The sequence below is a fragment of the Aspergillus melleus genome (genome assembly GCF_016097325.1).
Source record: "Aspergillus melleus strain CBS 546.65 chromosome Unknown contig2, whole genome shotgun sequence".
NCBI lineage: Eukaryota > Fungi > Ascomycota > Eurotiomycetes > Eurotiales > Aspergillaceae > Aspergillus > Aspergillus melleus.
Genome location: NW_025763371.1, coordinates 5,125,590 through 5,140,387, shown reverse-complemented (window position 1 = coordinate 5,140,387; position 14,798 = coordinate 5,125,590). Strand labels below are relative to the sequence as shown.

General features: G+C 51.7%; 6 protein-coding genes across 6 annotated transcripts; 3 read left to right on the top strand and 3 right to left on the bottom strand.

Moving 5' to 3' along the window:
- Positions 1-3,035: 3,035 nt before the first annotated feature.
- Positions 3,036-3,386, top strand: LDX57_004625 (uncharacterized protein; the record flags this gene model as incomplete). Its single annotated transcript, XM_046086294.1, has 1 exon — positions 3,036-3,386. One exon carries the CDS (start codon positions 3,036-3,038, stop codon positions 3,384-3,386), a length of 351 nt encoding a protein of 116 aa, XP_045942257.1.
- Positions 3,387-3,510: 124 nt separating this feature from the next.
- Positions 3,511-4,375, top strand: LDX57_004624 (uncharacterized protein; the record flags this gene model as incomplete). The annotated part of the gene is made up of 2 exons (XM_046086293.1): positions 3,511-3,795; positions 3,896-4,375. The coding sequence occupies 2 exons, from the start codon at positions 3,511-3,513 to the stop codon at positions 4,373-4,375; spliced, it is 765 nt and encodes a 254-aa protein (XP_045942256.1).
- A 474-nt stretch (positions 4,376-4,849) lies between these two features.
- eb1 (microtubule-binding protein BIM1) lies at positions 4,850-6,476 on the bottom strand (the record flags this gene model as incomplete). Its single annotated transcript, XM_046086292.1, has 4 exons — positions 6,096-6,476; positions 5,592-6,009; positions 5,012-5,496; positions 4,850-4,909 (listed from the first exon to the last, which is right to left on the bottom strand). The coding sequence occupies exons 2-4, from the start codon at positions 5,656-5,658 to the stop codon at positions 4,850-4,852; spliced, it is 612 nt and encodes a 203-aa protein (XP_045942255.1). The 5' UTR covers positions 5,659-6,009; positions 6,096-6,476.
- Positions 6,477-9,363, bottom strand: LDX57_004622 (F-box/WD repeat-containing protein). Its single transcript, XM_046086291.1, has 2 exons — positions 7,763-9,363; positions 6,477-7,708 (listed from the first exon to the last, which is right to left on the bottom strand). The coding sequence occupies exons 1-2, from the start codon at positions 8,833-8,835 to the stop codon at positions 6,736-6,738; spliced, it is 2,046 nt and encodes a 681-aa protein (XP_045942254.1). The 5' UTR covers positions 8,836-9,363; the 3' UTR covers positions 6,477-6,735.
- Positions 9,364-11,455: 2,092 nt separating this feature from the next.
- Positions 11,456-12,418, bottom strand: LDX57_004621 (dihydrodipicolinate synthase family protein; the record flags this gene model as incomplete). The annotated part of the gene is made up of 1 exon (XM_046086290.1): positions 11,456-12,418. One exon carries the CDS (start codon positions 12,416-12,418, stop codon positions 11,456-11,458), a length of 963 nt encoding a protein of 320 aa, XP_045942253.1.
- A 657-nt stretch (positions 12,419-13,075) lies between these two features.
- LDX57_004620 (Gfo/Idh/MocA family protein) lies at positions 13,076-14,562 on the top strand (the record flags this gene model as incomplete). The annotated part of the gene is made up of 5 exons (XM_046086289.1): positions 13,076-13,096; positions 13,157-13,319; positions 13,387-14,085; positions 14,143-14,233; positions 14,298-14,562. The coding sequence occupies 5 exons, from the start codon at positions 13,076-13,078 to the stop codon at positions 14,560-14,562; spliced, it is 1,239 nt and encodes a 412-aa protein (XP_045942252.1).
- Between the last annotated feature and the right edge of the window lie 236 nt (positions 14,563-14,798).

Here is a 14,798-nt window from a genome sequence, read left to right as displayed (position 1 = left end):
TCTAGACATTCGCCTTTCCATCTTTATTCTATGATCAAAACACCACAGGCCTTTGAAAGGTATTAGCATCATCCTGGCCATCAAAGTTTAGAAAATCAGCTAAATATCGCAGAACCAACTCTTGCCTCCGCTGAAACTTAACGAGACGAGCATCATTGACAGACCGGACATGCGGCTTTCCGTTCTTCTTAGCCTTGCCTTGGCTACGGCGATCATGGGCCGCCCGATCCGAGATCTTGATAGCAGCGACTTTTCAATCGAGAAAAAGTCCGCCAATCCTGAGACGAGCCCAGATGAGTTTGAGGTCGCTTCGATTGCTAAATGAGGACAACGACAGGGCTGGGGATGGGGTGTGGATTTTCGCTTGGATTACATGATATATATCTGGCTCTCGGAATCTCAAGATATATGACTGAGATCATGTAATGCATAATCGTGCTTGAGTGTTGCATCACTGCCCGTATTCCCTGTTGATCCGTATCTGTAGCGGAGACCCATGCTTTGATTCTCAATAGGCTGGAACATCCCACTTGGGAAAGACCGAAGAAATTCGCGTAGATACGGCACACAGGCTGAGATGATAGTCACTGTCTGCAGGACCTGACTACATATGACCCATGGCCAGAGTTCAAGCGATATGGAGGAGCGAGCTCCGAATGCGTGGGTATAGCGGATTTGGACAGCCGTAACCACAATGTCCCTAGCAGAGAAGAGAGTCAGTATGTCAAGTACCCTTTGTATATGCGCATAGCTTACAAAGTCCTGATGCTAAAACAGCCAATAACCACCACACGCTTGTGCAAGCTCATATGTATGCTGTAAACTAGCAATGATGGTAGTGCAATAAGCAAAGTCTCAATAAGAATATTGGATACACCGAAATATATCCAAAGCGCAGTCTTGGAGTATGTTAACAGAAGACGTAGTACTCGGAACGATGTTGGGAAGCTCACCAGATTGCGGCAATTGCCTTCTGCTAGATTCCAGACCTCAGGGGGATGGCACTCCAGCGAAGCTGCAATGACCATCGTCACCGTCCAGAGAACCAAAAAGACTGCGGCCGCAACAACAGCCCTGGACCAACGGGTCGACGATAGAAGAACGTAGAAAAGTGCGGTAAAAGATAGCTTTCCAAGGCCTACAGTCAAGACGTGAAAAATCTCGGTGACATAGATAGCTTTTTCCATGGCAGTCAATTGCGCATCGGAGTACATGCCAGGAGACTTCCCCAGGCCACTCTCTGCGGCTATGGAAGCAGCTACACCGGCAAGTATAGACGATATCTAGGGCACGGGAATTTGTTAGTCTCTTGGTATCCCAGAGCCTGCTCAACGAAACAGATCATGTATACCAGAGTCGCTATGAGAAGAGTCACGATGAGGAGCTTTCTCCTGAGCGCCTGCCAACTTGCGATGAGACAGGCTGCCACGACGCCGGACGATGAAATCAGCAAAAAGCAGCTGATAACCTTGATTGCTGCGCTGTGGTCCTCCATAATTGATATAGGCAATCACGATAAGATGTTTCTAAACGATCAAGACGTCAATATCGAATTTGTGAAGTCGGTCATCGACATAAAAATTCAGGATTATGGCACAGTAGATCATCTGCACGGACACTTCTGGGCTCGCCCATAGCCTCAACCGAAAAAAACAATCTGGATACACGTCCCCCTCTGCGTAACCCTTATAACATGGTATATCACCACACGCGACTATGGGAAAAGGCTGACCCTCGACAGGCTGATCGACGCCGTGCCACTAACCGCTTCGACCCTGGTTGGCTAGAAATCTCCAGATGGCTTTGGAATCTGTCCGGTCTCCATAATCTCTGTCCAGTCCGAGTTCCATATTAGCCGACACTCGCACACACCCGGGAGTCCGGTCTCCAACATACATGTTGTCCGTGTGATTCGGTGGAAGCAATCGCATTACTCCGAAATCTGCACAATTCATCATCGTGTCACATTATTATCACATTAATAATGCTCACGTCATATCCTGTGTAACAACGTTGCAGGTAAGGTCGTATTGTCTGGTAGTGCCGAGTTCTTTGTCGAAGGGAAGGAGGAGCAAGGCTCAACTGAGAATCAGAAAATCACTGGATGTCACGGGTTTCCTGCCTGTTCCGACCTGAGGGATCAACGTCAACGCTTCCAACGCTTTCTTTCAGACCCTCAGTTCTGCATTTGTACATACATCCAATCATTGCATTGAATGTCATCCACTATGGCTCGATATCATGCGTCAGATGGCCATCTCGAATTGAGCTCAGCAATTGGTGAAGGAAATCCCGTTTTCGACAAAAGCAACGTAACTTCTTCCAGCAAAGATGCCATTGAACTTGCCAGAGTCGGAAAAAAGGAGGTTCTGAAGGTCGGTGAAGCAGTCTTTCCAGATTCCCATGGGAATTTTTCTTTTCCGACTGATACATATTGTTCACATTCACAAGCGAAGATTTGGCTTGACAAGCACCATTGGGTTCGCTTGTAGTCTCATGTTGACATGGGAAGCAATGATCATGTAAGTTTTCATTCTCATCCCATTTTCGCGATGGAAACATCTGACTCGGCTCAGGAACATACAATTGGGTCTAATGAAGTATGATGTACTCAATTAAAAGTTCTTCAGTTATAGATGCCCGATGTTGACTTCACTCTTAGCGGCGGCCCGGCCGGACTAGTATATGGATATATCGGGGTTTGGATTGGCTTCGTGAGCATCTTCCTCGCGATGGGAGAATTGGCAAGCATGTTTCCTTCGGTAAGAGTGCACAAGAACCGCCATGTTGGTCATGTACCTGATCTCGCATCCAGGCCGGAGGACAATACCACTGGGCATTTCTTCTTGCTCCCAGGTCATCCCAGCGATTTTTGAGCCACGTCACCGGTACTTTCACTTCAACTGTCTACCTTTCCCCATTCCCCTCAAGATGCTGATGAGCAAACAAAAGGTTCCATCTGCATACTGGCATGGACTGCAGGTCCAACGGCAACCGTCTACCTGGCGGGCAGTGTTCTGCAAAACGCCGTCGCAATGAACGTCCCCGAGTATGACCCTAAAGGCTGGCATGTCACCTTCATCATGTGGGGAGTTTTGCTCATCTGCACGGTGCTGAATACATGGCTGGGCATGATCCTGCCGGTCATCGAAGTGTTCATTCTTATCGTCCATGTGCTTGGTTTCTTCGCCGTCTTGATCCCGCTCGTCTATCTCGGTCCGCGAGCTGATCCACGCTCTGTCTTTACCCTGTCATTCAATTACGGTGGTTGGCATGACATTACTCTCGCAACGTTCGTTGGTCTCAAGGGAACAGTTGCAGCCTTTCTCGGTAAGGCTTCCTTGCCAAAGCTATTGAAACCGAGCCTAACAACAGTCTTTCTCTAGGCACGGACGGCGCCGTCCATGTAAGCATTCACCCAAGCCAAACATGCACCACACTATCACTAACCTCATATTGTATCAGATGGCCGAAGAAGTCGCGAATAGCAGTATGGTCGTACCACAATCCATGGTACTATCAATTTTAATCAACGGTCTCCTCGGTTTCGGCATCTTAATCGCATTCCTCTTCACCGCGGGAGATCTGTCTACCCTTATCGAATCCAACGCCGCGTACCCATTCATGGACATCCTAGCCAGCTCGACCAAGAGTAAAGGCGCTGCAATCGTCCTCTCTAGCATGATGGCCATCCTTCAAGCTTGCGCGGGAGTCGGTGCCATCTCTTCCGGTAGTCGCATGCTGTGGTCTTTCTCGCGCGAACGCGCCATTCCAGGATGGCAATGGATCCGTCAAGTTAGTATCTCATGACCTCATATCCTCACCCCCTTCCTCCCCCCCCAAAAAAGGGTATCAAATCCTCTCCAACAAGGTAGCTAAAATAAGATGAAAACAGGTCAACGCCCGAACCTCCGTCCCCTTCCACAGCACCTGCATCATCGTCATCGCCGTCGGCCTCCTCAGCCTCATCAACATCGGCTCCTCCGTCGTTCTGAACATCATCCTCTCCCTCGTACTCGAGGGCTTCTTCGCCTCCTACCTAATCTCGCTCTCCCTGCTCCTCTACCGCCGACTACGGAACGACATCGCCTTGCCACACGACGACGCCGACAGTGGCGGGGTCAATCGCAACCGGAAACCTTTCCTCTGGGGCCCCTTCCGCGTAAACGGCTGGATCGGAGTCGCGAACAATATCTTCGCCATCATCTTCACGGTCATTATGATGTTCTTCGGGTGCTGGCCGCCCAAGACACGTCCGGCGCCGGCGGAGATGAATTATAGTATCGTTATCTTCGGGGGCGTGACTATTCTAGCGGTGGTGTATTATCTGGGTTGGGCGAGGAAGTATTATCATGGACCTGTGATTGAGGTGTAAGAGGGAGTATCCGATCCGGGGTTATACTTGCTTGTGGTATAGGTCTTCTGCTTTTTCTCCGGGTGTTTTGTTCTGTTTTTGTTGAGAACAGGTAATTGACTGGGCTGGACCGGTCTGATTTTTAAACCTGAGCATCAAGACGGGATTGAATTGAGATCAACAAGCACAGAAGAAAAGAGAAGAAAGAAATAATGCAAAGAAATCTATTGATTTTTCTTCCCCGGGCTTGGGAAAAAAACAACCAGATTTCTGACTCTCCAAAGTATACACACAAAGTCAAGTAAAATAAGAATTTCAACAACACACCCCCTTTGTTTCTTTTCTCCCTTCTTCTCCGTTCACTCTCGATCTCCAAGGTCCAATTCAACGTATTAAAAGCAATTCAAATACACGGGTCGGAAGACCACGCACTCAACGCTAGCGACACTACGACGAGGGGGTATTAATAACGGACAGACGTTCCTAACCATGGATCTAAAAGGTCTCCAGTTCATCGGCGCCTGCCTCGGCCTCTGCGGGGATTTCGAATCCTTCCTGTTCCTATTGTTAGTAGAAGAAGGATTAAAAATAGATAATAAAGGGGTGATATGACGCTTCTCCGGGTGGAGAAAGGGACGATGGGGGGACGAGACGTACCTCTGTCGAGTACAAAATGCCTTGGATGTGCTTGACTAACGAGTCCTCCTCCTTGTCCAACTCGGGGTCCGCCTCGATAGCGCTCTGCAGCAGCAGCTCGATGTCGCGTAGCTTGGCAAAGTAAAAGTCCCGCTCCTTCTCCAGACCACCAATGGCCTCTTTCTGGGTGGCGATCTCCTGCTGCAGCGCGGCCACGTTGGCCCCGCCAGCACCGGGGGCAGCCCGAGTGCGACTTCCTCCGACGGTGGGCGTGGTGCCTCGTCGCGTGGCTCCGGCCGAGCTGGCGCCCGCGCGAGAGCTGGCGGCCGAGGTGGGAGCACCGCCGGAAGCCTTGCGACGGCTGACGGCATCGTAGTCACCACCCGGGTAGTGCTGGTCCCAGTATTTCTTCACCCACTGGAGGAACTCCAGGTTATCCTGCATGCGGCATTTCGTGAGCTGCTCGACGGGGACGGGCTTGTCGACGTGGTGGCGCGCGAAAACGTCTGCGATGGGATCGTGTCAGCGATGAACAAAGAGATATAACCGTTTCATCCACAAGGGGGGATTCGTCATGATACGCAGAATTGACAAGACATACTCTGGAGGACCTTGAAGTTCTGGAGGTAAGCATATTCGGTGTTGACGTTGAATTTCACACGGGACATGGGAACATCCACTGGAGAAATGGCACATTAGCAAGTTGATCTTGAAATCGGACACGTATAATCCCCAGGCTTTGCACTCACTGAATATCGAATCGAAAACCTGACACAAGGCAGCACTGTGCAAGATTTACCACATCAGCGTGTCCTGTTCATACTGGGGGAAAGCCTTCATTGCAAAAGACTCTGCCACCCGTCGTCTCAAGGCATCGGGGATAACAAGTCCATCGCCGAAGCGGAGGAATTGCACAGCATGCAGAGTAATAGGAGCGTTGTTCATACCCGGTTCCGCACTGCTCAATCTTGGTTAGGTTCAGCTGCAGCAGATTGTTGAGCCATCCCAACAGCTCTTGTCTAGTCGATTACGCATGGTTAATTGTTCACATTCTGCACGCAAAGAGTTCTTCAGGTCACTGAAGGGGAGGAGATGCCCGACGAACCTGGATTCGCCCATGGTGGGGTAGATGGCGTGAATAGGTGGTAGAATTTAGAATCGAGGAGAGGAAGATTTGACGGTGCCGATACGGCGGGAGTGCAATGAGAGATCAGGGAATGAAGCGGGAGGAATAGAAGAGACGACCCCTTTTCCAGGCAGCGTTGGGAGATTTGTTTATGACGAGGAAGAGGGAAAGAGCCAAAAGAAGAGGATTGTTTTGTTGCTGTCGACAAAACCCACGGGTTCCGCTGGCCGCTAGGGGGCCTCCTCGACCAATCAGAGCCGGGCGGTCGGTCGATTTTAAGGTACGGCTGCCTCAGGCAGGAAACGGGGGGATCCCATACAAACAAGGCAAACATCACAAACACTACAAACCGGGCAAATCATGCAAGAGAAGCAACGGGTGGATTGACGGCCATCTATATACCTTCTAGCAAGTCTAGATGAATCGATCACAAGTGACCATCACCACAACACAAAGACAGAAGAAGAAAACAACATCTATCGCTTGCCAAAACTGTGTATCCCAGAAAGCAAATATAAGCAAGATAAGCAAAAAGAACTCCCGTAACCAATGGCTTTTCCGTATTAAAAATGTCCAGCAAATTTCAATATATGGCAAACCAAATGCCCTGTTCATTATATTATTCTTCCAGCAACTCGATGCCGTCAAGACCATATCCAAAGTCCATGATGACGGCACGAGAGTCTTGACTGGTGGCCACGATACGCCGGTAGTCAGATTTCACACTCAGCATCCAGCTAGTGGTCCATCCCGGGAGGTCAATCGACAATTCTCCCGTCTGCGCGTCAAAGACCTTGACGCTAACATCGTAGCTACCGCTGACAATCCGCTGGCTCATACTATCCAGGTGCAGAGACCGGACTAGGCCAACGTGGCCTTTGAGCTCTTTCACGAGCTCGCCCGTGTTGGCATCGAACTGATAGATCACCTGGTCGTTTCCGCCGGTGAGGATAGTCCGAGCATCGTCGCTGAACTCGACGCATGCCAACCCGCGGTCCTTGCTGGGGAACTCCTTAATGCAGAGACCCGATGTGATATTCCACAACTTGGCCACCCCGTCTCCACTAGCAGAAACGACCAGGTCGCCCCTCAGCTGGACGGCGTTAACCGGTCCGCGGTGTCCAACGAGCCTCTTCACGAGCGCTCCGGTCTGGCGATCCCAAACGCAAATGGTAGTGTCCTTGGAACAGGAGACGATGTACCGCTCGTCAAAGCAGACGTCCAGCACACCGGCTCGGTGGCCTTCAAGGCGACGGATTGGCTTGTAGTCATTGTGAATATCCCACACAATGCACGAGAAGTCCGAAGATCCAGTGACCATGATCTCCTCGTCGAACTGAAGGCACAGAATCGAAGCGCTATGGTAGTCCGAAGACTGGTCCATCGGCGTCACAATCCCGTCAGCGACGGTAGGAGGAGGGCAGATGGTCAGGAAAGGAGGTTTGCCCGAAGACTGTTGGCTTGGGTTGTTCACCGGCCCAATCCCCGGAACATCTCCCGGGGGAGGGCCGATGATCTTTCGACACGGCCAGGGATAATGGGCGTCCCAGATGCGAATGGTCCGGTCACGCGAACCGGTGATGATTTTGTCCCTGCGGGTCATTGTCAGTATGAGAGATGAGAAAGAAGATCAAGGTGGTACATACTCATCAAACTGCGCACAGTATACACTGTCCGTGTGTCCGTGAAGATAGATGGCGGCGGCCTTGCCTTCCTTCCAGCGAGCGTCTAGAGCGCGTCGAACGAAGAACATTCTCTTCCAGTCCTGATTGGGAATGGTCTTTCCCAAACCTGCGGACTGTTTCTTCTTGGACGAAACAGCAGTAGGTCGACTATGTCCGTAGACGCGACGGAATACCTGTCTCCAGATATGCCGAGAGGAAGCCTGCCCATTCCAAGCGTGAGAGACCGACTCGGATTGCATCAACGACTCGGGGTCGAGATAACTAAAGACCTGGGACATGATCTCCGTTGGCAGATAGTCAACCGGGTCGAGACGCACAATATCCTCGAGGTCAACGTCGGAGATCTCATCCGAACGATCACGCAGGTCAATTCCGATGCCGCTTTCCGAATCCTGCGGCAACCTCGCATCGGACAGTTTGGCACAGTCGCGCTCGACTCGAGCCATCTCATTCTGAGCCGCAGCCGCAGCTCGGGCAGCTGAGCCCGCAAAGAGGTCGTTTGGAAGAATTGGAGGCTCCAGGCCATGGCCGGGAATCGGACCATTAATGCCGGCAGTAGGAGCGTAGAATCCGTGCAGACCGGGGACGCCGTTCAGCGAAGCGCGACGGTTGATGTTGGAGCCTCTGCACCAACTATGCCTCGACAGAACCGCATCTCTGTTTGGGGTATGTTCATCATCCTGGCACAGGACATGGTCCCCATGATGAGGGTGAGACACATGTCTGGTCGATTTGTTGCGAATGGTGACTGACAGACGACGGCCGAGAGCGCGTAGGCCGTCCACGGGATGACGGAGACTGGAGAAGCTCTTAGCTCCGCGGCGCCTCGGGACCGGTTCCGGGAAGTGGTTCATTTCTTCCACAACCTGTCCCTCACCGTCGTCCACTGCGTCCAACACGGACAGTCTATTCCAGGCCTCATTTTCAAGTCCGGACGGTTGCAGGGTCGAGGAGGCGGAGGTACGAGGTCGAGGTCTGAGCGAAAGGGAGGGACGTCGTCGGGAGGAAGAAGCGATAGGGTCTCGTGGAGTCATGGCGCGAGAGATAAGGGGGGGGAAGAGAAATTAATCACGATAGAGCCAAGAGACGAGGACAAGGGGATCGCGCAGAAGATCCGGTGGGTTGCGCAGATCGAAATATATACAGACACCCAAGAATCCCCTTGAACACGGCTCACGACACAATTTCAGGGGCGAAACCGCAAGGGATAGGGTGGAGTGGTTGGACTGCGTGGACAGCGGGCAACCTGTGACAGATGAATTATGGAGGACTGAACGTTTTTCAGCAAGGGAGGCCTCCAAGAAAGATTCCAGGTGAATAGATAATAATTAAAACCGATTGCAGAGAAGCAAAGAACAAGCAATAGAGAATGTGCGGGGGAAAATGTCGAGATAAACAGAGATAGGATAGATAATGATAACACAAGAGACACCCCAGTAAACACGTTGTATAAACTAAAAGCCCGAGTAAGTAGACGATATGATCCAAAGGAGAGAAGAATGAGACGACGAGAAAAAGAAAGATAGGTAAGAAACCAGAAACCAGAACCGCAACGCTGACAGAAGAGAAGAAAAAAAAAATGGATGATGGCGAAGAGCGTCAGGGGAGAAGAAAAAAAAGGGCGAAACTTTACTGTCGGGCGGTGAGGCTGAATTTTTGCCTCCCCGATCAGGCCCGACTGGAATCGACCAAGTCTGGAGTGGCCGGTCATTGGTCTTTCCATTGGGTCTAGCTGAGTGGATTCATTTGCCTGAATTCTGTTTTTAATTTTTCAATCATCAATGGCGAAAAAAGCAAAAAAAGCAAAAAAAGCAAAAAAAGCAAAAAAAGCAAAAAAAGCAAAAAAAGCAAAAAAAGCAAAAAAAAAATTTCTAACTAGCCACCACTGGCTGGCCTTCGCTGGTCCCCCCGGTAAGCGACTCACCGCACTTGGTTTCAGGCAGAGAGACACTTAGGCTGACATACTGAACAACGCAGAATTGTTGTCTTCCACATATGTATGGGGCATGCATGTATGTAACTCTACCTGATTGTTCTCTTTTCTTGGTAGAAACACGGCATGGAGTATGCACATGGCCTTATAGAGACCAAGAAGGAAGACCTTGAATCCATCCGACAATGATCGCCCTCATCTCCTTCCCGCCCCCGTGGGGTCTCCGTTTTTCACCCTGATCCACCCGTGCTGAAGCTAGGGGGTTTGGGAACTTGAGAGAAAGGGGCTGGCCATGATGGCAGTGGATTTTTTGCTAATCATCCGAGCTAATTGTCAGCCACATTGGGTCGATTGTCAATCATCGTTGGCCGTGCCCTCTCGACTTAGGGCTAGATTCCCGATTGGGAATATATAACTGGTTAGTGCAGCCCCCTCGGCGTCCTTTACTCACACCGGTACAGAGAAGAATCAAACATTCAAGTAGGGATCACACGTGAAGTACGGAGTAGTGAAGGATATTGTTCTTCATGTGTTTATGCATAGGCCACATGGCTCTTTGGACCGTTTGTGGCAGCAATACATAAGGCCTTTGCCAATCTTTTCCCAGAGTCCTTCCTTGGCATCTAAAACATCTATAATCCATAGTGTCCTTCTATTCTCCGAATGAACTTGACTTAAATTTTGTTACTGGATATCAGCAAACTCGTGATACGAGCAAATCGGATTACATTCTCTATGAATAAACCCACATGTAGGCATGATTCCACGCTTTCCCGCCTCACTCATCTACATCCTTGTAATCAACTTTCAACATCCGATCCGGCGCACCCCAAAACATCATCACTATCTCAAACACATTCAGTAGTGACACCGGTCAAGTCCTCTTGTCTTGGGATTATATTTGAGTGGAACGCCTGATCGGCACTGTCCATTGAAGCCGGTATCGCTATTTATATAGATTTGTCAATAGAAACAGAATGAAGCTTTTGTATACTTCACTCTCCGGGGCAGGACATAGTGGTGTTAATAGTTATGGTACTAGATTAGGTTTAGCGGGGGGTTACTCCGCTCTGCAGGCACCGAAGTATAAGAAGGTAGTTAGACAACACACATCTCTTCCCACTTCACATCTATCTCAGACATTAGGTTTGATATATATTATATTAATTTGGTAGTATTGACTGGAATTGCATAGCCGAAGTCCTCTCCCGCCGCGTCCTATCTAGAGCAAGAAGAGTTGGTTGAATACGAGTCTTTTGACAGCTGTCTTTGAAACAGCTATTTCAATCAGAAATCATGAGATAATCCATGACTAGGCAGCTATAGGAGCCATTCCCATGACTGATCCAGGATATAGTAGCTGTTACTATTTACCCGTGCTGGTCTCCGTGACACCCGGGCAGTTTTCTCTCGTATTGGAGCCCCCACACTCCATTCAATTGCAGTTTGTCCACCTATGAGATGCGACGCGGGTTGAGGTTGGCGTGGGGGTTTGAGAAAGGTCTAGCCCCGCAATCATCGTGGGCCCGGTGTTTTGTCCGAGGTTTTGAATCCGGACCTTGGATTATGTGCTGCTCTCCGTGCAATAATCTAGAGACTAGGCAGAGCTTTCACACGAAGGGACACAAATTATTATAATTTACGAGTTTAGGAAATGCTAGAAGTTCTCGATTTTGATCATGCAATCATACAATATACATTCATTCAAGGTATGAAACAGTTTACGCAACGTCAGGAAGCGTCTTCTCCAGTTCGATCGCTTCCTTGATTCCCTCGGCCACAGCCTGGGTCTGTTCCGCGCTCAGACGTCCCAAAGGCCGACGAGGGTATCCGCCATATCCGTAATACGACTGGATGGCTCCCTTGGTGCCAGGAATGGCGGTCTTGGTGAGAACCCAGTCGGCGGCGCTCAGCAGCTGCTGGGCCTCGACCGCCTCGGCAAAGCGACCTGCGCTCCAGAGGTTGAAGATGTGCACGCAAAGCTTGGGGATGACGTTGGCGCCACCTGCCAGGATGGCCGAGCCTCCTGAGGCCAGCGTCTGCAGCGAGAAGTCTGCGATACCGCCGAAGGCCACGTAGGGGTGGTTCTCGGACTTTTTGGTCGAGATGTTCTTGCGAGGAGTCACCAGGGGCGACTCGGGGGTGATGGCGTTGAGAGCGCGCGCGACACGGGTCAGCTTGCCGGTGTTGGCGCAGGTGAACTTGGTGCCGACGATGTTGGGGTGTTGCGAGATGCGGATGATGAGGTCGGAGTCCATGTCGATGCCGGAGACGGCGCCGGGGTAGTTGTAGAGGATGATGGGCAGGGGAGAGGCGTCGGCCACGGCGGTGAAGTATTCATACAGCGTCTCGTCGTTGCCGACGGCGTAGCGGTAGTAGCTGGGGGGCACGATCAATGCGTACTCGGCACCGGCCTCGGCCGACTCCTTGGTCAGCTCGATGGTGAGGCGGATGCTCTGCTCGCTGGCACCGGTGATGACGGGAACGTTCTGGAAGCCGGCCTCGACAAGGGCAGACCGCGTCTCGCGGATGACGGTCTTCCGCTCCTCCCGGGTCAGGTGAACGGCCTCTCCGTTCGAGCCCATGGTGACCAGACCGACGAGACCGGCCTTGGCTAGACGCACGGCATGCTTGCGGATCGTGGGGACGTCGAGCTCCTCGGTGTCGGGGTTGAAGAAGGTCATGGTGGGAGCGTAGACTCCGGTGCGGAGGGGCGTACGGGAAGCCATGTTTACTGGAGGCTGAATCGGTATGCAGTAAGTAACTGGATTGACAATTGGAGGTGGATTGGGAGGGAAAATACGCACTGTACCTGGACAGACCGGGGAGACTGGGATGGATGAAATTGAATGGAGAGAGAGGAAGACAGCAGACAGCGGGAACTATATAACTTATAAGGCGCAATCTCTCCGCTTTCCGGAGCGAAGTGGCTACCCCTCAGGCAGTCATAAACCATAATAGTGTAGTGAAGTACTGTATACTTCGTCGGCAACGGAAACGCGGGGCACCTGAAGCAGGCACCCCCACCTTCCTAATTGGCGGCTGTTCCTCGCCGGACAGACAATTTTCCACCAATCAGCATCCACCCTCTCCCCAGCTCGGCGGATCAAAGGCCGACGGTACCGTGACCGGATGGAGAAGAGGCGTCAATTCTTCCGTCATGCGAGGGGAAGAAAGTCCAACAGCGGCTTTATCTGTCGCTTGCCCGGCTCAATGGCATTTTTTTCAACTTTCTTTCCTTCATCGCTTGTGCGCTGTCTCTTTCTGACCCGCACCATACCGTAACCCCGTCAGTTCCTTGAATTTTTGGTTATTTCGACGTGTGCGACAACGACGACAACATGGCTCCCAGTGTGTTGATGGTATGTCTGACTAGCTGTAGCCTGATCTCTGTTCAATTGATCAATTGTTGACCGTAACAGGTTGGTACCGGCGAGTACACCACCGGCTACGTGGGCGGTGCTGCCTCCGGCTCCGACAAGAAAGTCGGCGTGGTCGGTTTGACGCTGTTTGACCTGCGACGACGAGGCAAGGTCGGCAAGCTGAGCATGGTCGGAGTGTCGGGCTCCAAGTTCCCTGGCATTCGTAAGTTGGCTCGGAGGTTCTATGGGAAAGACACGCTTGACCGGAAGTGCTGATTCACGCTGGACAGGCGACCACCTGAACAAGAACATCTCGCAGGTCTACAACGGCCTGGACACCTCGTTCGACTCCTATCCCGCCGACAACCAGACCGACCCCGATGCCTACAAGGCCGCCATTGACGCCCTGGAGCCTGGTTCGGCCATCACCATCTTCACCCCCGACCCCACCCATTTCCCCATCGCCCTGTACGCCATCCAGCGCAAGATCCACGTGCTCATCACCAAGCCCGCTACCCAGTTGCTCGCAGACCACCTGACGCTGCTGGAGGAGGCGCGCAAGCACGGCGTCTTCGTCTTCATCGAGCACCACAAGCGATTCGACCCGGCCTACGCCGACGCGCGCGCCAAGGCCCAGAACCTGGGCGACTTCAACTACTTCTACAGTTACATGAGCCAGCCTAAGAGTCAGCTGGAAACGTTCAAGGCCTGGGCCGGCAAGGACAGCGATATCTCGTACTACCTCAACTCGCACCACATTGACATCAACGAGAGCATGGTGCCCGACTACACTCCCGTCAAGGTCACCGCGTCGGCGTCCAAGGGCACCGCCGTCGAGCTGGGCTGCGTTCCGGAGACCGAGGATACTATCACTTTGCTCGTGGACTGGAGACACAAGGCCGACTCGTCTAAGAATGCCATGGGTGTCTACACGGCTAGCTGGACGGCGCCTCAGAAGGCCGGCGTGCACTCGAACCAGTACTTCCACTGTAAGCTGTCCTTATTGCCCCACAGACAAGCAGAGTACATCTGACCAAATGAATTAGACATGGGCTCCAAGGGCGAGGTGCGCATCAACCAAGCCAAGCGCGGTTACGATGTCACCGGTGATGAGTCCGGACTGAGCTGGTTGAACCCGTAAGTGTTCCCTAACTTGACCCAGCACCTCATATAGTTAGTCCCAAATCTAACCCATGACCAGATTCTACATGCGCTACGCCCCCGACGACGAAGGCAACTTCGCCGGCCAGACCGGCTACGGCTACATCAGTTTCGAGAAGTTCATCGACGCCGTGACGGCGGTCAACGAGGGCCGGGTGACGCTGGACCAGCTGGACGCGCGCCCTCTACCGACGCTGAAGAACACGATCGCCACGACTGCCATCCTGCAGGCGGGACGGGTGTCGCTGGATGAGAAGCGTTCAGTGGAGATTGTCTCGGAGAACGGCCAGTGGGCTTTGAAATAGGATCTTGTATATAGTTTAAGGCTTTTGTATTGACATGTACGTGAATGAATGAATGAATTGGTAACAACGGGTCAAATGTTTCAACCCGACTTCCTTTTCCACCCGATATAGTGAGATCCCAGAACACCCCCCAGAGTTACAAAGATGAAGCTAAACCGCTAGGTTCACTTCCAAGACCGTATAATCGTTTTGGAAGAAGCTGGTCCTCTCAATTCATGCTCGCTCCCAACTGGCAC

Bases quoted from the DNA above. Each gene is read 5' to 3' on its own strand.
- LDX57_004622 (XM_046086291.1), bottom strand. From the start codon at position 8,835: ATGACTCCACGAGACCCTATCGCTTCTTCCTCCCGACGACGTCCCTCC. The intron at 7,709-7,762 runs GTATGTACCACC...AATGACCCGCAG, and splicing joins TACTGTGCGCAGTTTGATGA to GGACAAAATCATCACCGGTT.